Genomic DNA, 21,622 nt, shown 5'->3' on the forward strand with positions numbered 1-21,622 from the left:
CCCACTTCTTCGGATGCATCCGAAGAAGTGGGCTGTAGTCCACGAAAGCTTATGCTCTAATAAATTTGTTAGTCTCTAAGGTGCCACAAGTACTCCTGTTCTTCTTTTTGCGGATACAGACTAACACGGCTGCTACTCTGAAACCTTTTAAAAGTTAACTAATGTATTTACTTTGTGCATTTGGCAGTGTTTTCTGTGTAATCAATTTCACTGCAATCCATTTTCTGTGTTTGTGTAGTTTTTTCACACAGTAATAGAGAGAATTTTTCTTAAAATGTGGTTCCATATTTTAATTTGAATTGAACTTTCCTCAAATGCTGTCCCAGATTCAATTCTGCAATCCAGAGGCTTAGGGAAAATGTTTTACTCTGATACCAAAATCCCATATAATCCTACTAAATATCATTTAGTCAGTAAAGCCTCACTGAGTACCTATTTTTGTTTTAAGACATGTATCTAAATGAGGGAAGTGATATATTACGATGTTAACAGTATTTATGGCTTCCTCAAATTCCTAGAATTGGCCATACTGTGATTTTGGGACCTGAAGCTACTACTCCCACTTCTGAAATCTAGGGGTTACATTCCATAATTCATTCCTTGCAATATAAACTGCTACTGTAACCCTGACACTTCAAGTCACAGTCAGCAGTTGTCCAATAAGTATGTTTTTATATAACCTCTTAATTTTCTAAGGGGATGGTGGGAAGGGAAAAAGGGATATCAGCAGAGCCCTGGAAGGGCAAATGGGAAGAATTCATATAAATTTAACAAAGGAACTATTAATGCTTCTGTGGAAGGTGGATTGAGGAAAGCTTATGTAAATACACACACGCTGTGGAAAACTAAGCAGGTGTGCTTATCACCCTGATCTCTTTGCATATATGTTTTATTCCTTTGCCCTCCCCCCCATTGCCTTTTTAGATTGTAAATTCTTTTTGTTGGTAGAATACCTACCATAAGGGGGCCTTGATCCTGATTAGGCCCTAAAGTATTAACCAGTAACTGGAGGAGAGCAGGAGATAATTAACATGGGATGGGGAATAAATGAGTGAACAGCAGGAAGGGGTAGTGGATTGTCAGGGAGGAAAAGAATAGGAGTGGGACAGACTGTGTTTATAGGTTGTAAACCTCAGCTCTGGCAGTTGTTCTGTAAGGTGCCAAAAGAAATAAACAAAAAAAAACCACATGGGCATTTGGAATGCTGGTTCTAGCATCTAGAATGTGCAGGTGGATTGAGGGGATGGTACAAAATGAGCCAAGGCAGGCTGCTCTGTAGTGGACCTTGCACTGGCCACAAAAACACTTTGAAGGGATTGTGATGGTGCAGGAATCGGACATGCTAACTAATAGGAATATTCAGGTCCTTCTGGCTTGATGCAGGGAGGTGTGCATACAAACCCATCCAATTGTCTAGGATAAAGAAAAATAGAAATGCCTTTTTTGTGACTTACCAGTACTCTGCAGTGGAATTGGCAAACTGTGTTAATATAAAATAAGTTTCTGGAATTGTCAAAGCTAATATCAGGTGATGGATTATATGGTGTTACTTGCAAGATTTCTGTTGATGCGTACCTTTGCCTATGTTATAGCCATAGAAACATCACCTTTGCCAGAATTTTGTATCCCCCAGGGCTAATGCAGAAAACTGTTTAGAGACAGGTTAGGCTTGATCCACTCATCATGAAAAGTTTGAATTTCACTGTTCCCTTTGGTTGGAATTCTGCTAGTGAGTCCAACAACTTTCTTTGCTCTGATGGTTCATTTTGACCCAAGCTGCATTTAGTAGCAGATTATGAAATGGCAGGCAGGTGGCTTAATTTAGAAAATCCATATTCCAGCAATCAGACTGTTTCACAATGCGCTTGTTTGTTTTGGTTGCTAGCTTTTTTTTTTGCACATTCCCTATTGTGTGCGTGTGTGTATGTGTATATATATATTTATTTTATTTTTTAAAGGATTGGACCTATCCCATGAGACGAGAGATGCAGGTATGACACTTTAATTTGTTCGTTGGAGCCAAAACCCAGTGGCTCATTCAGTAAGTACGTGGCGTTGCCAAATGAAAGACTTGACTTCGCAGGCTGGCAGTATTCCAGCAGATATGCCTCCCGGGGGAGGGTGCATGCTACATTGTTCTTGAATTCCCCACCCCTAGTGGTTAGCATAGAGTAGTTACAGTATGTAGCAGGAGGATGCTAGCAATCTCTTTTGCTGGACGTGTTGTGTTCTATTGGAGGTTTAAGTATGAAGGAAGGGATTTTTTTTTAATGGGGGAAGAGGAATGAGGAGAGAAGAGTGGACAGTCTAGAATAAAGGCTGACTGGGATCAGTGTTGCAAACATAAAGTTAAAAAACACTATTAATTGGGAATCTTGGACTCTCTCCCAATACCTGAAATATACAGTATTTTGCCTTCATGTACGTGTTAGAGCTTTATTACAAATAGACTAGAACTTTGCTTCTGACTTAAATTCATTCAGAAGCAGGTGTTCTCCAATAGCAGCCTTTGGGGAACTTAAGTGGTAGTACATGACCTTTCAGCCAAATCCTTGCATAAAATAAAGATCTTCAGACATGCCTGAAAGTGAGATTGAATGGAGGGGGGATAACTGGATACAAATTAATCATTTGTTACTAACTGTCATATAAAGTGAAATGACTTATTGCATATGTAAACTGCACATAAGTGAGCTTTTGGAATACCTAAGATAACTTACCTTCACCCCAGCTCACAATTCCACTGAAACCCACTATTTAAAAAAGGGCTGGATAAGGTGTGGCAATCTAACGAACTTTGTCCATATAAAGGATTTAATTTCTCTTTCAAAAATAAGAGTCTCTTCTTATGGATCACATTTCTCTTACTTTGCAAAACCTTTTTTCCTAGCCCTGTTATAAATGACGCTTGATAACATGTCCCTCACAACATGATAAATTACTTATTTCCATGGCCACAGTTGGAGCTGAGAGCCCAATGCATTTTTAACTACGTTTTTTGAGTTGATGTTTAATGTTGTTGTTTTTTTTTCCCCCTGTAGGAAATTTTACCTGGGTTATTTTTAGGCCCATATTCTTCAGCTATGAAAAGCAAGGTATGGTTTTCAGAATCTTCTCCTCTAAGTAAAGTTCTAGCAAAATTGCTCTTGGCACATTGTTAACATCGTTATTGTGAAAAAGTAAATTGCAGACAGTTAATATTTACACAACTCTCTGAAGTCTTTCATATGAGCTCAGTATAAAGGACACAAGGTAAATGAGGGAATATCTTTTATTGGACCATCTTCTACTTTTGAGCTACACAGAGCTCTTCCTCGGGTCTGGGGAAAGTACTCGGGGGAGTACCTCCGGCTGGCCCGTGCTATCTGACTCAGGCTTCTGGGCTCAGGCTGGAGTCTACACAGCAATGAAACAGCCCCTCACAGGGCAGCTGCAGGTGTTTCTTTGCTGTGTAGATACCCCCAGTGTCACAGCTAAATACGTGGTCGAACAGACAGATTAGCATATAGTCTAAGAGGGACCGTTAACGGTCCACTTCACCTTGAATGGTCCCTTAGCATATATTCTATCTGTTCCACCTTGTATTTAGCTGTGACATTGAGTACCTTTCCCAGACCCGAGGAAGAGCCTGTGTAGTTTGAAAGCTTGTCTCTCTCGCCAACAGAAATTGGTCCAATAAGATATTACCTCACCCACCTTGTCCCTCTAATACCCTGGGACCAACACGGCTACAACAACTCAGTACGAATGACGTATTGTCCATTTCTTTTATTACCTGCTATGGTTTGTCAGATTTGCAAAAAACGTGTACACTCGGGTAGGATCAAGGTAATCTGGGGCTATAGGAACACTATGACATGAGGTTCCCTGGCCTGTGCTGTGATCCCACTCGTCCCAGAGCAGTGAGTCTTGGAATTGGCACCCCATTCTGATACATGGGGCAGTTCAGTTCACACCTTTCAGCTGTTATTTCAAGCTGTCTGCAGACTCAGGTAGACACCTTTGTATCTGGTGCACCCAGTTCATGTTTATGAGTTTTCCTTGACAATCATGAGAGCACAAAGCTTATTTTGAAACAAATGAAAGCTGAGTCTCATGTAATCACATGCCTAGGATGTTAACTCCTGAAGTCAGACCCTGAACTCCGCTACAGTGATTTATTCACTTGCCTCTGCCATATACTACTACCCTACTCACTCCAGACAAAAGAATCTGTAATACTAGATTGTATAAACAAGTATTCAGTGACTTCCCCTAAAGGTGATGAGCATTTATTAGTGATTTCACCATAATTAACAAAATCTGAGTTTATAGATTGTGGCAAGCAGATATTTCTGTGAATGCTCCTTTGTACTTTGTTCAGAAAATGGATATTGGGCCATTGACCGTTATTTCTCTGTTAGTGTTATAACCATAAATAGATCAGTCAATATAATATTTATGTAGTGTGAACTAAGATAAGTGGCAGGGGTTCCGTTTGAACATATCCCAGAGGCAGAGAAAAGGTTTGCAAAATTACATTATATAGTTTAGAAATATCACTTCTCGCCTGTTACGGACTGGTTCCATCAAGATTCAGTGTTAGCAGTAATATTACCACATGGCACGTGAACTTGAGAGAGATTTCAGAGAAGTTGAAGGGTGTGCTGGGGGTGGGGAAACCATTTTTTAAATCCCCTCTCTGCTGGGTGCTTTTTTATCCCTGCTGCTAGGAGCATTCTTCATATAACCCTACATTTGATAAAACAGTTCTCTTTATCTGAATATTTGGAGGTCTAGTCTTAAATGTATTCACTTTTCATATACTTGCCTGATAACCCCAATCTAACATTTCACATTGATCATAATTTAAGGATAGTGTTATTTTTTTATTATAACTCTAAATATGCTACAATAAAAAACATATCTGTTCTTCAAAAATGTTACCTAAATTCTTATCTTTTGCAGCTACCTATACTTCAGAAACATGGAATAACCCATGTAATATGCATACGGCAAAATATTGAAGCAAATTTTATTAAACCAAACTTCCAACAATTATTTAGGTAAGAAATGAACATAACAGCATTCTGAAAAATAAAACCATATTGAAGATCTTATTTTGAAAAGCTATGCTTTAATTATATTGAATGGGATTTTTAAAGGTGTTTTCCTTATTGCTAGCATGGTCCTCTCAAGTAATCGTGTTATGTTTATATTGTTTGAAAAATGTCTCACTAAAATAAACAAGGTTGTGTCAGATAATCTCGACAATGAGTATTTGTCCCACCACGCCACAAAATACTTTGTGGTATGCCAGACAAACACTCAGAGTCTCCAACTGTCTTCCAATTACTGATCTGTCAGTTCTGGGTATAGTTTGTTTAAGTAAGTTGAAACCCTGCTGCAATAACTGATTCAAAGACAATATATGCAGTCTTTTTGTTGCATACAGGGCCCCCAGAAGAGAGTTTAGGTAAAATTTAACATCTTGAGAATACTGGGAATATGGAATAGCTGTTCAGCTGCATTATATATAAATTCATACCCAGCTTGGTTCTCTGCATCTTTGATTCCTAAGGGGTTTCGCACTGCATTTTGGATCTTATCCTTCCAGCTGAGAACTGGATAGGATCCTTCAGATTCAGGCAGAACCTTTTCACGGCCTACAAGGGTGCTACATTCCCCGTAGTCCTGGAAATGAGACAGGAAAATGAGGCTAGGTCTCTTATATGGCATTGTACAACTTCTTATGCACTTTTCTGAATGACATTGTTGCAAAGCTATCTTCCAGATTTACTGTACCCATTAAAGAAAAGGCAATATATAATACTGTTGTATGCTCACAGCAACTGTTTTAATTTCAGGTATTTAGTCTTGGATATTGCAGATAATCCAGTTGAAAATATAATACGATTTTTCCCTATGGTAAGTATTTTGGTCAGTCAGTTTGAGTGGATTGTGAATGGAGCAGTTCATAGTCAGATTTTCCAAAGTGACTAGTAATTTTGGGTGTTGCAGTTTTTCAGTGCCTAACTTGAAACATCTTATAATGGATTCTATTCCTGGCTCTGCCACTGTCCTGCTTACTAACCTTGATCAGGTCAGTTTCACCTCTCTGTGCCTCACTTTCCCCATCTGCGGAACTGGGACAATGATACTGACCTCCTCTGTAAAGCACTTTAAGATCTGCTGATGAATAGTACTATATAAGAGAGAGGTGGTGGTATTATTATTTTATTATTTGTGCTTGATTTTCAGTGGGTGCTCATCGCTTTCTGGAAAGCAGGCCCATTTAAGGTATCCCAAGATGTGTACGCAGAATTACTAGATATTTTGGAAAACCTTGGTTTCTAAGAATCAGCCCTATAATTTTTTCCTTACAGCAAATGTTAGTACAAGTCAGTTTAAAAAATGAAAGGAAACTGGATGGTGCAGAATTTCAATTCGTTTTCTGGAAGCATATCTTAATCTACTTTAAAGGACTTAAAAGGCAATTTTCATAATAAAAAAATTCACTTTAATACCTAGTTACACTCTAGAACATTAAACAGAAAAATGTGGTTAAAGAAATGCTGAGCCTCAATTTGTACACTTTGGGTTGTTTTTGAGAGAATTGAAGCATTTTATGAGAATTCCCCCCAAATTAAGTTGGGGGAGAGGGAAATCACATCTGGCCTTGCATCTTACAATAGTCCCAGTGTTTCCATAGTGTGGACCACATAAGTCTGTTTCCTGGGGCCACCTCCTTCCTAATCATTAATCCATATTTGATCACAGAGCAGTGTGCTGACGTGGATGGTAACACGGTAGAGGTGTGTACTTTCAACAGTCAAACACAGTAACACTTTGTCCCCTCTCTTTGAGGGGAAAAAATCATTCACTTTTTGTTCATTTCCTCTACTCGCCTCACTCTTGACTTCTTCAATGTACTACTCTGCAGCTACTTGCCTTCTCCCCATTCCCCTGCCCATGCTGCCGGGCTGCCTGGTCCTTTTTCTGCCCTGTTCCTTGTAACTGTTTTACCCTGGATATGCCTTTCCTACCCATGGCGGTCAACAGTCAGGATGGCTCTTGTTTGCTCTCCTATGTAGCAGTGACCCAAAAAAGAGATGTCTCATTTCCAGCTGCATATGAAGGTTACTGGGCTCTTCTATGCAGTAAAGAGACGAGAGCTTGAACAGCAGCTGGAGCCAGCGCTATTTGGTGACCCAGAGAGCTCTTTAGACCATGCAGCCCATGTTGTAGGTTGATTAATAGAAACCTACAAAATAGATTTGAAAAGGTGGCTTTTTAGAGTAGATATACCGACAGCAATGTAATTCTTCGTAAGTACTTTATTGTGACCCAGATTATATTTGTGTTGGGCATTTTGCTTTTCATCTGTTCATTTCTGGATAGCATAGGCTGTTTGCATTGAATTGTCATGAAGTATCTTGGGGTCATGTTGGGATTATAAATAACAAACTTTGTTTGTGGTAATGCTTAACTAAAATGTGTTTAATTTCTGATAATTAAAAACTTTTCTTTCTATCTCAAAATTCTCATTATAAAGCCCCTAATTTGTATGTAGAACAGTTAAGTGACATTAGCATCTCAAAATCTTGACTCTTTACATACTAACTAATGATGTTCGGTGTGAAAACTCTTCGGTTTTTAAATGTAAAAATGGTGTTGGTATTTACAGCTCTAGTTGGAACTGCGTGTCTTCATGTAACCAACTCACTCTTTTCCCTATAGACGAAAGAATTTATTGATGGAAGTTTACAAACTGGAGGTAAACTTGGATTCACTTTTTCTTTGATTTACCTAATATCCTAATAGTTGTTACAAAGCTTTAAAAATCCACTTGCTTAGTTGTGTGTATCTGGACATAAATATTTGTAACTGTCAAGTACCGACGTGGGGATTTCCCAAATGTTTGGGTTTGTTGGCTGACTGGTGCTTGTCATTTTGCATGCTCATGAACCTGGTAGTGGAACTAGTCTTAACATTACATTTTAATATAAGCCCAATACAAACTATTCTCCTTCCCTTCCCCCCAAATTGGATAACCAATCTATTCCTAGAGCAGTCTGTACACTGCAGATTCGATTGTGTTCTGGAAACTAACACAGATTCATATGCTTAGGGTTTTGTTTTTAAATGTAGGGCTTCGCTCCTATACTAGGATCCACGCTAACAGGATCCTGGTTAGTGATCTAGAGTGAAGTAAAACAAAATTTGTAAGACGCTAACCTATTACTCTTTAGAAAATACCTTGCTGTTGCATAGATGTGGTTAAGGTGAAAAGCTGGTAAACTTGGGAGAGAATAATTTTTACCCATCTGTACAAGTAATTCTCTCTCTTCTCAGGAAAAGTTCTTGTCCATGGAAATGCAGGGATTTCTAGAAGGTAGGAACCTTTCCCTTTTTTCTTTTGTTTTTATATGCAGTATGTTTTTTTTTTTCCTAAATAGTTTGTTTCTTTTCAGTGCTGCCTTAGTTATTGCATACATTATGGAAACATTTGGGGTGAAGTACAGGTAAGAACAGTACATTTAAACTGAGTTGTAATTTAGTTGTCTTAAGTTATCTGTAGAAATTGAAATAAGTTTAATTTAAAAAATACTTATGGGACATTGGTCCATTTGCAGTTTAGGATAACTGCCGCCTTCCCAACCAAGTACTTAGTTGTAAATGTAAAGTAATGATTTATCTTTGAAAATTCTTTATAATATTACTCAGGGATGTACACCCTGTGGCTTCAGGGCTTAAGCCAATCTTTAACTCTTGGGGATTGAGAGGAGACTTTTCCCTTTGGGCAGATTATCCCCTGATTGCCTGCTGCAGGGTTGTTTTCAGCTTCCTCTGAAGTATTGGAGACAGGATACTGGACTAGATGGACTACTAGTCTGATCCAGTGTAGCAATGCCCATGTTCTTGCCTGCTGTAATAGTCCCTTGGGGCCTTTGCCACCCAGTGCAGTTTAGAGATGCTGTGCCTTGAGACCAACCTTGTGGCCCTAGGCAAGGGGGAGCCTAAAGGTATTTAATAAAATATAAAAAATAGGTCTCTCTCTTGTATATAAAATCTCATAGAACTGGAAGGGACCCAAAAGGTCATCGAGTCCAGCCACCTGCCTTCACTAGCAGGACCAAGTACTGATTTTGCCCCGGATCCCTAAGTGGCCCCCTCAAGGATTGAACTCACAACCCTGGGTTTAGCAGGCCAATGCTCAAATCACTGAGCTATCCCTTCCCCCCAAAGCCAACTCCTACACTCCCAAGCTAGTTTAGGTACAGAAGGGCTAGTTCTAACGGGCTTTTAAAGAAAAATGTTTCAGTAGCAATAGATTGGTGTAGCTAGAGATGACTACAGAGATCTTTTTTCTCGTTAAGGGATGCATTTACTTATGTTCAAGAAAGAAGATTCTGTATTAATCCTAATGCTGGATTTGTCCATCAACTTCAGGTAACATTTTTTCCTGATTATAACTTAAAGCACGTGGCTTCCTTTCCAGCCAGTTATGTATATACTTATGCAACTAAAAATCAATGTTTCTCAAGTGATTTAAAATTAAACTAATTAGTATGTTTGTTGGCATACTCTGACACTCATTTATCTGGAACTATGGGGGGTGGAGGAGAAGAGAGCTGTCACTTTAATCAGTTACCAGAATCAAACTTTGAAAAAAGCAACTTCGGACATGAGTAAAGAAATGAAAATCTGTTGTTTCATAGTAATTAACCCAAGAAAGAAAAAAATGGGGCTAACAAGATGGATGTGTTCCAAGAAGCTTAACTCATTGTTTACTAAACGTCTTCATTCCCATAAACCCTTCTCTGACCTTTGCCCTACGCAGCTTTCTCTCTAACTTAGTCTTGTGTCTCCTTACTTTGCAAAGGGCCATGCATACCCAGTAGCAATATGTCCTTATTTTTTTTAGGAATATGAAGCCATCTATCTAGCAAAATTAACTATCCAGATGATGTCACCACTGCAGCTGGAGAGATCACTCTCTGTTCCACCTGGTACTACAGGTGAGAAGTCTCTTCTGTTCTGTGTAACTACTCTCTCCTTTCCTAAGGACAGTGATGTGGCTTGGTTTTGTGAAGTGATTTCCATTGGCAACAATGGTCAGGCTTACTTGTGCAGTGCATCTTTTTCTCTCTGGGTGGAAAATGACTTCAGTTGGTATATAGGGGTTACTTGCAATCTTGTGTTTAGGATGGAGTACTGAAAATGCGCCACTTCCCCGATATGCTGGAGAAAGGGTGGCTTTGTGGCAAGCATCCCCAGAACCTGCTGAAAGCCCTGAGCTACATGGAGATCCAGACTGGGGGGCAGCCAATAATCAGAGCATAGTCCATGCCTAAAGCTAAGGCAGATCTGCTTGGAAGGGAGGATTTTGTTGTGTTTCAATTGAGAGAGCTGGGCACTTTTAAAATGTTACCTTCAGTTTCCCTCCCTCACGTTGTCCCAACAGCGGCCTCTGGTCAGGCAAGGAGCACATGCTGTGATGACAAAAGGGTGAGGCTTTAATAGCCCACGCCCACTGCACATACTCAGATATGATTTCTCAGTTGCTTAGGCCTGGTCTATACTGCGGGGGGAATTGATCTAAGTTACGCAATTTCAGCTACATGGATAACATAGCTGAAGTTGACGTACTTAGATCGACTTACCGCGGTGTCTTCACCACAGTGAGTTGACTGCTGCCGCTGCCCCGTCTACTCCGCCTGCCCCTCTCACAGCGGTGGAGTACAGGAGTTGACGGGAGAGCGCTCAGGAATCGATTTATCGCGTCTAGACTAGACGCGATAAATCAACCCCCGCTGGATCGATCGCTGCCCGCCGATCCGGCGGGTAGTGTAGACATACCCTTAATTCTTTAACTTATCCTTTAATAAAGACTGAATTTGAGCTGTTTGCTGTAGCCATGTACGGTAACAAAGTGCACTTGGAATGTTTCACTTTGTTACATCTCCTATAACCCAAATGGCTGAACATTGAGGTGCGGGGGGAGGACGACTAGTCAGAGACCAAGCACGGAAAGCTTCACCCCACAAGGTGAAAGTTTTGGAAGGTTGAGTATGTGCAGATTTGAGTTTCTAATGCAAACTGTCTTGGGATCTTAATCCTAGTAGGTGCTTATAACAACTGACTTCTTAAAGCATATTCTCTAAACTTTTTTAGGAAGTTTGAAGCGAACACATGAGGATGAGGACGAATTTGGAAATATGCAAGTGGCAGCAGCACAGAATGGGTGACGTAGGGCACCACTATTCATAGAGATTGTGAATTCCTGCACGTGGAAGTGAAGAAAAGTAGAAAAGATAAATTAACACAAAACAATGAACACACCCAGAGCTTCTTTTCAAATACATGTTGCTTCCAGATCTGCCTCTGCAACACACTAAGCAACATTTTAATATGTTGGACTTCTTGAATGAATAGATGGCACTGATTGTTTTACTCCTTTTTTACACTTTACAGTTTTATTCTATACCAAGATTTTTGGACTTGCAAAGAGGTATTATTGCAATAATGCACTTTTCATACTTGAAATTTCTTTATTTGTATGATATAAAGTTATTACTTTAAACAAAATGCAAGCTGGGGGGATTTGTTTATAAAGTTATTTGTGTAATTTATAACAAGAGACTTTAGTAAAGAAAAGTTTGCTAAAATTCACTGTGTTCTAAGTATATATTGCAACTTAGTTACTCCACTTTGGAAACATACAAAAAGTGGAAATAGATCCTGTTTTTACAAACGTCCATATACCTTCTGCTGTTAGCAGTTGAAACCTCCCCAATTATCTGAACAGCATTGACTCATTATCTTCACAATAAAACCCCATTATGTACCAATTTATCTTCAAATACACTGGCTACGCTCTTGTTAGTCTTTGAGAAGAGGAAATACTGATCTAGAAACCTCCATTAGTATGATGCAAGCTAATCTAATAACTGTATCTGGTTAGAGTAAATTATTAAATAAAAGGGTCATGTGTTAAACTAACCAAAGGGGAAACCACCATCTCAACTTGATGTATACTAGGACTGAAATCTTTCTATTAGCAAGCAGGAATCAGTAAGTTTCAGACTAAGGTTTTGGCAAACTTAGTTGTTAAGTCAGGCAATAGTTGGTGTAACAAATCAAAAATAGAACCATTGCCTACCAACTCATTTCCAATGCCTTTCCCGTGTATTGTATCAAACAAGGGAACCATGGGACAAGTAGCGGTGAAAGCATACTGCAAGACCGTAGCCTGGTTGACTGAATGGAGGAACACTGACATTTCACTCAAACACCAGCGAGTGTCTCTGCCATTGAAGATAAGATCTATGCACCTCCAAAAGGTTAAAATTAATAAATTCTGTTTAAAAAACACTTAGCTGTGCAACCTTGATTTTTCTCAAGCATTCAAGTCCAGAATTGCCAAGGTTTTTCACACAATCTTAACGCCTATCTCCTTATTTCATCAGTTACACCTCTCAATTTTCTGCAACTCTATGTATGCCATCTGCTTGTATGTCAACCAGGCCATGAAACAAAAGATGTGAATGAAAAAATAGTTCCTTTAGAGCCCGGCCTTCCTTACTGAGCACCATAAAAGGTGGTAGAAAAATAACTAGAGTATTTCTTAGAAATAGCATGTTCACGTAATTAGACTGTGTCCTTATTCATAACCACAGGTGGGGTGGAGTTAAGATTTAACATACCGGCATTTCCTGACTTGCGTATTTAAGAATCCAACCTCAGCCTAGTTTTCTTTACGTGGCCATCCTGTCCCATTGCAGGTTTTCTACAACCTTGTAAACTATATATTCTGTGCACATAAGTTTCAACTTTTGCTTTAATCAAGCAAGTTATCGGGCTTAATAATAATAGGATGAAATTATACAGGTCAAACTACATGATCTAATGGTCACTTTTGACCTTAAAATCTATGAATCTGTACGGTGCCAGTCAATGTGCATTGAATGAGCCATGACTCTCGCACACACTAGATAATCAAGGTAAGCGTCCGAGTTTTTGCATAGGAACATTGCCTCATTTGGTGTGCATGTACCCTGTACTGCTAAGAGCTGTGCTTGCACAGTGCAATGTTCTTTTGCTTAGAACATGGATTAAATGCTGTTAAATCATAACTATACCGCTGAGCATGCAGAGTGAGACTTCTGTATCTTCCTAACATGGTCACATCAACACAGAATTCAAAGGCACTTCGCTTGGTCACTGTTTTCCAGCCACCTGAACTTTCTACTCCTACCCGTTCTGGTGATACATTTGTGTGGCTGGTTTTGGTAATGACTGAACTGTTTAATTTTTTTAAATCTTGAACATAAACATCAGGTGGAGGAAGTTTTCAGCCTACAAGCAGACCATTATACCCATTATCAGTCACTCAGAAAACTGACAAGAGAACTAACAGCAGCTGTCATCCAGTGTAATACTGTTTTCAAAGTTCTTCTAATGCTTATAATACGTCTTTTAAACAAAAAATGCTAGGAGCCCTATTCTCAGTATTTCTATCTGCTTTATTACTCATCCCATAATGTTACTGTGCAACTTACGGGCAGTGTCATCTGCCACCAAGCGTGTTCTCAGCTCGTGGATCGTGGAATATCCTGCAGAAAGTGGTGGGGAGGAGGTAGCTGCTTATTTGACAGGTTTCTGTGCTTATATTGCAGTCATGGACAATCTGACGGCAGTACCAACAGTGTGTGGTGGAGCAGCAGAATGCTGCTGCCCCTAGAAAATACCAACAATGTCCATAGACAGACCTGGACATGGCAAATGTAGGCTGCTATCAACTAAGCTGCAGCCAGTTACAAACTAGAGGGGCATGCAACTGTCCTTCCGTAAGTATCACAAGGGGTCAATGGCAGTTGCTAGGAGAAGGAACCCCGAACTTAAACCTACATCCACACTTGCCGCCGTTTACTGCAAATGCTGCAGCAGCCTGGCACGTGGCTTGTGGAGATGAAAGTGGGCCTGGAGCTGCACCCACCTTTCTCAATATCGTCCAGTTCCAATGCAGGTGCTTCAACAACACCGTACCCACTGCAACCTGTTAATCAGCATCCTGTGGCAATGGGGATTGGAAGTCCTTAGTCACAGTCCTGCATGCAGACAGCCTGAGACTGATGGCCATTTGTTGGAGACTAAAGCAGCTGTCCTGTTCGTAGTCTGCCTAGGTGTCAGAGCAGCGTTGGCTAGGGACAGCCCTGCTCTCTGCATAGAGGGAAGGGAATGGAAGAAGATGCCTGAAAAAATACTTGCTCTACTCAAACCTGCTGGAGTGCTGGGCCTTATTGGATCTCCCGTTGTTCTGCTGTCTAAATACAAGGAAGACCCCGATAAATTTTGCAACTTAGACTGTTCACACCCCCCTCGACAGAGGCGATAGACCTGAGCATGGGACCACTATATTCAGTACAGTAACTCCTCACTTAACGGTCTAGTGATGTTCCTGAAAAATGCGACTTGAAGTGAAACGATGTTAAGCGAATCCAATTTCCCCATAAGAATTAATGTAAATAGGGGGGGTTAGGTTCCAGGGCAGCTTCCCTTACTCTGCAAGCACCAGAGGCAGGGGGTTCAACCTTCAGCCCCCCCACTCCACTCCTTCCCCCAAGCTCCCACCCTTGACCCACCTCTTCTCCCCCCACCTCCTCCCCCTTTACTTTGCTCGCTGTGTCCTGGCTCCTCCCCCCTCCCCCCTAAATGCCGCAAGCCAGCTGATTGCCACGTAGGGGAGCGAGGGGGGGGGGAGGCACTCCGAGTCCTCGCTCGTCCCCCCCTCCCTCCTGCTTCCAAAATGCTGCAAACCAGCTGATTGCCCTGGGCAAGAGGGAGGAGCGAGGACTCGGTGCACCTCCACTCCCTCTCCTGGCCGTGGCAATCAGCTGGCTTGCGCTGTTTTAGAGGCAGGAAGGAGGGGGGAGGAGTGAGGACTCAGCATGCAGGCTCCCCCTCCCTCCCCGGCCTCCCAAATGCCGCAAGCCAGCTGAGTGCCACAGGCGGGAGCGAGGGAGAGCCTGCAGGCTGAGTCCTCACTCCTGCCTCCAGAATGCCGCAAGCCATGGGGGGGGAAGGCGCTGATCTGCAGAATCTGCCGGCAGGTGGGAGGCGCTGGGGGGGGGGAGGGGGCTGTAGGGAGGCTGCCAGCAATGGAGAAAGCAGGCAGCCAAACAATGGAAGAGTGGAGCATTGCACAACTTTACATGAGTATGCTCCCTAATTGATTAGCAACGTAACAACAAAACAATGTTAAGTTGGACAACTTTAAGTGAGGAGTTGCTGTAGTATACTGGCATGGTACATTCTGGATATTGCTGCACTCAGTGAGACAAGACTTACTGGCAAGTTGCCGCTAGAAAAAGAAGACACTGGTTACACTTGTTACCAGAATGGCAAATCTGAGGATGAACCCAGATGCTCTGCTCTTTGCTTGCTAAGCGAGGCACTGCCAAAGGGTGTTAATGCCAGACTCGTGCTCCTCGTTAGCCTTGCTAACAGGTGTTCTACCTCTGGCAGCGGGGCCCATGCCCTGGCAATGATCCATCCAGATGAGGATAAGGAGGGAGGTAGCAGGTCGGTCCCATATAATGAACTGATCATTTTGGGCGATTTCAATGCCGGGATGTGACTATGCATCTGAGGGCAACGTGATGGATTGTCCCAGCATTGATAACATGAAATGACTTGCTCCTACTTTCCAAATGTGCTGAATACACCCTGCTCATCACCCATACATATTTCAGCAGGCCAAGTATAAGACAACCTGGATGCATTACTGACATAATCAATTACATGGTACGGTGAAGAGATCTCCACCACATCAGACTCACTCATCTTATCAGCGGCACCGCCTGCTGCTCAGGCTCTTGAGAAGTCAAATGTCCCCGTGTGACTACGTGGATCCAATACGCCACTGGCAACGGCGTGCAGCCTACATGCTGCAGGGAAACGCAGGCTGTCACTGCATGTGTCAGTGAAACACTGTGGCAGGGGCGAAGCAGCAGAGGAAGGTTGCTGGAGCCTTTCACGGCAGTGGGGAAAGGTGCTGGCAGGGGAGGAGGCAGCAGAGAAGGGCTTGGCCTTTCCCTGCTGCCAGAGTCCGGCCCTGCTGTGGTGAAAGGCTCTTGTATCAGAGCTGGCAGAGCCTTGCGCTTGGGGGGGGGGGGGGGCTCCAGTAGCAGGGAGGCAACAGGCCATAACACTGCTAAAAACAGCAGTGAAGAGAAGGAGGCAAGGCCTGGGTGAGTAGAGAACTGTAGATTAGGTACTTGGGGAACAGCCAGAAGACCCCTACTGGGTCATCCCCTTTTTTGTTAATGGAGATATCCTATCTCCTAGAGCTGGAAGGGACCTTGAAAGGTCATTGCGTCAAGCCCCCTGCCTTCACTAGCAGGACCAAGTACTGATTTTGCCCCAGACCCCTAAGTGGCCCCCTCAAGGATTGAACTCACAACCCTGGGTTTAACAGGCCAATGCTCAAACCACTGAGCTATCCCTCCCCGGATTGTTTGTCTGGTCTGTTTTTTATTAACTCAAAGAATAGGGGGCTTCCATTGCTTTCCTAGAGACCATTTCACAGTCTAAAATGTCAGGAGTAATGATTTCCCTTACAGGATGTTTAAACCAATGTTTTGCATTCAATTTCAGCTCATTTGTCTAAACTATTCCCCTCCTATCACAGAGAAGAACTCTTGAAATTGTTCTGCCTTACTTGGCTTACTACACTGTAAACTCCTTTTTAATCTTGCCATTACAAGGAAGGGGCCGTGGAGCAAGATTTTGTAAGCACAACCTTGTTTAGCTTACTGTTAAAAGGGATCTAGGATAGTACTCAGTATATGCTCGAGAGCGGTGCTTTTCAAACTGGGGGTTGCCACCCGGTAGTGGGTCGCGGAATGGAAGGCACTGGATCGCGGCGGCTCTGGGCAGCACCGCCGAACGGGCCGTTAAAAGTCCTGTCGGTGGTGCTACCCAGCTAAGCCAGGCTAGTCCCTACCTGCTCTGACACCGCGCTGTGTCCCGGAAGCGGCCAGCAGCAGGTCCCACTCCAAGGGGAGGGAAAGCAGGGCTCTGCCCCTGCCCTGAGCACTGGCTCCATGCTCCCATTGGCTGATTCAAGCTGACGAGCAGCTTCAACCCAGGGCACCAGCAAGAGTTGAGGGAACGCTGCTGCTGCCTGCTCCATGGCACCAGCTGCCCCTCTTCGTGCCTCTGACCTGGCCAGGGGGCAGGGAGAGGAGATGTGGAGCTGCTGCTGGACTGCTGTGCTCTTGTGCTGCAGGTGTGTGTATGGAGAATTCCCTTCATGTCCCCAACTCGGCCCATGTGCTCAGGGCTTTTGCCCCACAGGGAACACCAAAGCTCAAGGCTCCAGTATTCAGCCCTTTGGGGCAGGGGCAGGGTGCACACCCAGGATCGGGGCTTCAGCTCCATGGCCCCCTTGAAAGGGCTCATGGACCCCCTGGGGGCCGCAGACCCCTGCTCTAGAGGTACTCAAGAGCTGCCAAAAACAGACTGCAAGTCAGCTATGGCTTTGGGTTTACAGCCCAATACCCTATTTGCCTCTGCTGTTCACTGTCACTCTAGGTTCTTTTTGACATCACTAAGTATCTTTCTCTTATTTGGTGTCTGCTGGCTAGGTGGGTTATATGGATAAAGCATTTAAGACTGTAAAGCTTTTGCATTTCTCTTTTCCTAACTTAGTGTTGTGTGAAAGTTTTATATAGTCTCAAATTTCAGCCAGCCCCAGTTTTGTGGAAGAAGTGGTAAAGTCAATGTACAGGTTATCAATTTTGATTAAAAAAAAGTGTCCTGTTTTTTCTAGCAGTTCAGCTGGTGTTAAACATGGAGCCCTGCAGCTCCCCCTGCCCGAAAACTTTTCAGTCATCCACGTTCAGCAGTATGATTGACTACTGGTGGTTCTTCAGTCAGCTGGACTGTGAGCCAATTTGGCCACACCTTCAAACTCTGAAAGGTATGCTTCCCTCCACGCAGACGGTAAAGTATTTCCCAGTGTAGACATTCCACACACTAAGGCTACATCTAAACTACAGCCGGTCAATTTAGGGGGTCTAGTGAAGACCCACCAAATGGACAGCAGATCATGCTCCAGTTGACCCCTGTACTCTACCCCCAAGGAGAAGAGTAAGGTAAGTCAACGGGAGACTTTCTCCCATCAACCCCCTGCGGTGTAGACCCCGCAGTAACTCGACCTAAGGTACGTCAACTCCAGTTACATGAGTCACATAGCTGGAGTTGCGTAGGTCAACTTACCACGGTAGTGTAGACATAGCCTAAGTTAACGCCCTAAGATTTAACTGTGTCTAACCCTCATACTAATTTATCAAGTCACAGAGGAGTGGCACAACTAAAGGTGCAGTAGCCACCCTGCTTAGTAGGAAGAGGTAACTTCAACAACCGCTGCTTTTGCTACCATCAGTCCGCCAGGGGCCAGAAAGTAGCCTCTGATACAGCGTGAACAGTACTTTGGAAAGCTTGTACCACCTTCAGAGCAATATGCATGAGCTGGATTTCTCCCAGTAAATGCGTTATCGAACATGTAATAGACCAAAGCCTTTAACTGTCTTAAATCAATATAAGCTAGGCCTATAACTGCAGTGCTCCCTACATACTCTTGTACGAGTTGTCTTATGAACTTCTTACCAGTTATTGTTAAAGGGGAAGTAATGAGGGCAAGAACCATCTCACTCTAATAAGGGTCTGAATGGACTAGGTCCTGTAGATCAGTAGCTCTCAACCTTTCCAGATGACTGTACCTCTTCAGGAGTCTGATTTGTTTCATGTACCCCCAAGTTACACTTCACTTAAATACAACTTGCTTATAAAAATCAGACCAAAGTGTCACAGCACACTAGTACTGAACAATAGCCGACTCATTTTTACCATATAATTATAAAATAGATCAGTTGGAATAGAAATATTGTACTTACATTTCAGTATATAGAGCAGTATAAAGTCATTGTCTATATGAAATTTTAGTTTGTACTGATTTCACTAGTGCTTTTTATGTAGCCTGTTATAAAACTAGGCAAATCTCTAGATGAGGTGATGACCCACGGGAAGACCACTGCGTACTGTAATGTACTTAAAACTAGATGAAGTTCAACATCTGATTAAAGTTGTGAAGAACAGAAAAATCCACGTTAACCTGGTATAGCATAAACCAGCTGTCACTTCTGAGAGGAAGCTGGAGTCTTAATCCCAAAGGCTTGAAAATCAGGTGCATAAGAACATAAGAATGGCCATATCGGGTCAGACCAAAGGTATCCTGTCTACCGACAGTGGCCAATGCCAGGTGCCCCAGAGGGAGTGAACCTAACAGGCAATGATCAAGTGATCTCTCTCCTGCCAGCCATCTCCACCCTGTGACAAACAGAGTCTAGGGACACCATTCCTTACCCATCCTGGCTAATAGCCATTAATGGACTTAACCACCATGAATTTATCCAGTTCTCTTTTAAACGCTGTTATAGTCCTAGCCTTCACAACTGCCTCAGGTAAGGAGTTCCACAGGTTGACTGTGTGCTGCGTGAAGAAGAATTTCCTTGTATTTGTTTTAAACCTGCTGCCTATTAATTTGGTGACCCCTCAGACTCATAGACTTTAAGGTCAGAAGGTCACTTGCATCTGAAGAAGTGAGGTTCTTACCCACGAAAGCTTATGCTCCTAATGCTTCTGTTGGTCTCGGGGGTGCCACAGGACCCTCTGTTGCTTTTTACAAGGTCAGAAGGGACCATTATGATCATCTAGTCTGACCTCCCGCATGATGCAGTCCACAAAAGCTGACCCACCCATGCCTGGAATAATTCTCTCCCTTGACTCAGCTGTTGAAGTCCCCAAATCATGATTTAAAGACTTCAAGTCGCAGAGAATCCTCCAGCAAGTGACCCCTGCCCAACAAGCAACCCCTGCCCCATGCTGCGGAGGAAGGCGAAAAACCTCCAGGGCCTCTGCCAATCTACCCTGGAGGAAAATTCCTAGTTCTTGTATTATGGGAATAAGTAAATAACTTTTCCTTATCCACTTTCTCCACATCACTCATGATTTTATAGACCTCTATCATATCCCCCCTTAGTCTCCTCTTTTCCAAGCTGAAGAGTCCTAGCCTCTTTAATCTCTCCTCATATGGGACCCGTTCCAAACCCCTAATCATTTTAGTTGCCCTTTTCTGAACCTTTTCTAGTGCCAGTATATCTTTTTTTGAGATGAGGAGACCACATCTGTACGCAGTATTCGAGATGTGGGCGTACCATCGATTTATATAAGGGCAATAATATATTCTCAGTCTTATTCTCTATCCCCTTTTTAATGATTCCTAACATCGTGTTTGCTTTTTTGACCGCCTCTGCACACTGCGTGGACATCTTCAGAGAACTATCCACGATGACTCCAAGATCTTTTTCCTGACTTCTTATAGCTAAATTAGCCCCCATCATATTGTATGTATAGTTGGGGTTATTTTTTCCAATGTGCATTACTTTACATTTATCCACATTAAATTTCATTTGCCATTTTCTTGCCCAATCACTTAGTTTTGTGAGATCTTTTTGAAGTTCGTCATAGTCTGCTTTGGTCTTAACTATCTTGAGCAGTTTAGTATCATCTGCAAACTTTGCCACCTCACTGTTTACTCCTTTCTCCAAATCATTTATGAATAAGTTGAATAGGATCGGTCCGAGGACTGACCCTTGGGGAACACCACTAGTTACCCCTCTCCATTCTGAGAATTTACCATTAATTCCTACCCTTTGTTCCCTGTCTTTTAACCAGTTCTCAATCCATGGAAGGACCTTCCCTTTTATTCCATGACAGCTTAATTTACGAAAGAGCCTTTGGTGAGGGACCTTGTCAAAGGCTTTCTGGAAATCTAAGTACACTATGTCCACTGGATCCCCCTTGTCCACATGTTTGTTGACCCCTTCAGAGAACTCTAATAGATTAGTAAGACACGATTTCCCTTTATAGAAACCATGTTGACTATTGCTCAACAGTTTATGTTTTTCTATGTGTCTGACAATTTTATTTTTAACTATTGTTTCGACTAATTTGCCCAGTACCGACGTTAGACTTACCGGTCTGTAATTGCCGGGATCACCTCTAGAGCCCTTTTTAAATATTGGCATTACACTAGCTAACTTCCAGTCATTGGGTACAGAAGCCAATTTAAAGGACAGGTTACAAACCTTAGTTAATAGTTTCGCAACTTCACATATGAATTCTTTCAGGACTCTTGGGTGAATGCCATCTGGTCCCGGTGACTTGTTACTGTTAAGTTTATCAATTAATTCCAAAACCTCCTCTAGTGACACTTCAATCTGTGACAGGTGCAGCTAGTTATAATCTCACTTCCTTATTTAAATGTCCTCTAGCACTTTCCAAACTCCATAAGGTTAAAGCAAGGAAGAGAGGCTGGGGGGGAAGTGTGTTTTTGCACTACTGCTAGCTTTCTCAGCAATAACGTGTTCATTTTAAACTTGGCTGGTAGCTAAAATACATTTACATACTGTACAGTATCCCAACAGTTAGGTGTGCTTCTGTCTCACTTGGCAAAGGGTTGGACTGTTGAGCTCAGGTTTAGGACCCCTAGGGGGAACAAACAGGAGTTCAC

The 21,622-nt window shown here is 42.5% G+C and overlaps 1 protein-coding gene across 2 annotated transcripts in view; it reads left to right on the forward strand.

Moving 5' to 3' along the window:
• STYX (serine/threonine/tyrosine interacting protein) overlaps positions 1 to 11,651 on the forward strand; it is a 26,827-nt gene extending 15,176 nt beyond the window's left edge. Inside the window, exons 2-11 of one of the 2 annotated variants that reach the window (XM_034768068.1) lie at positions 1,959 to 1,991; positions 3,042 to 3,095; positions 4,948 to 5,045; positions 5,847 to 5,907; positions 7,720 to 7,756; positions 8,335 to 8,374; positions 8,454 to 8,504; positions 9,360 to 9,432; positions 9,908 to 10,001; positions 11,158 to 11,651. In XM_034768068.1, the coding sequence (XP_034623959.1) occupies positions 1,959 to 1,991; positions 3,042 to 3,095; positions 4,948 to 5,045; positions 5,847 to 5,907; positions 7,720 to 7,756; positions 8,335 to 8,374; positions 8,454 to 8,504; positions 9,360 to 9,432; positions 9,908 to 10,001; positions 11,158 to 11,231 (615 nt within the window). In that variant the 3' untranslated portion in view covers positions 11,232 to 11,651. The remainder of the gene's footprint in view (positions 1 to 1,958; positions 1,992 to 3,041; positions 3,096 to 4,947; positions 5,046 to 5,846; positions 5,908 to 7,719; positions 7,757 to 8,334; positions 8,375 to 8,453; positions 8,505 to 9,359; positions 9,433 to 9,907; positions 10,002 to 11,157) is intronic. The other variant, XM_034768069.1, reaches the window with a different exon arrangement.
• The last annotated feature ends 9,971 nt before the right edge of the window (positions 11,652 to 21,622 follow it).

The sequence above is a fragment of the Trachemys scripta genome, chromosome 4 (assembly GCF_013100865.1).
Source record: "Trachemys scripta elegans isolate TJP31775 chromosome 4, CAS_Tse_1.0, whole genome shotgun sequence".
NCBI lineage: Eukaryota > Metazoa > Chordata > Testudines > Emydidae > Trachemys > Trachemys scripta.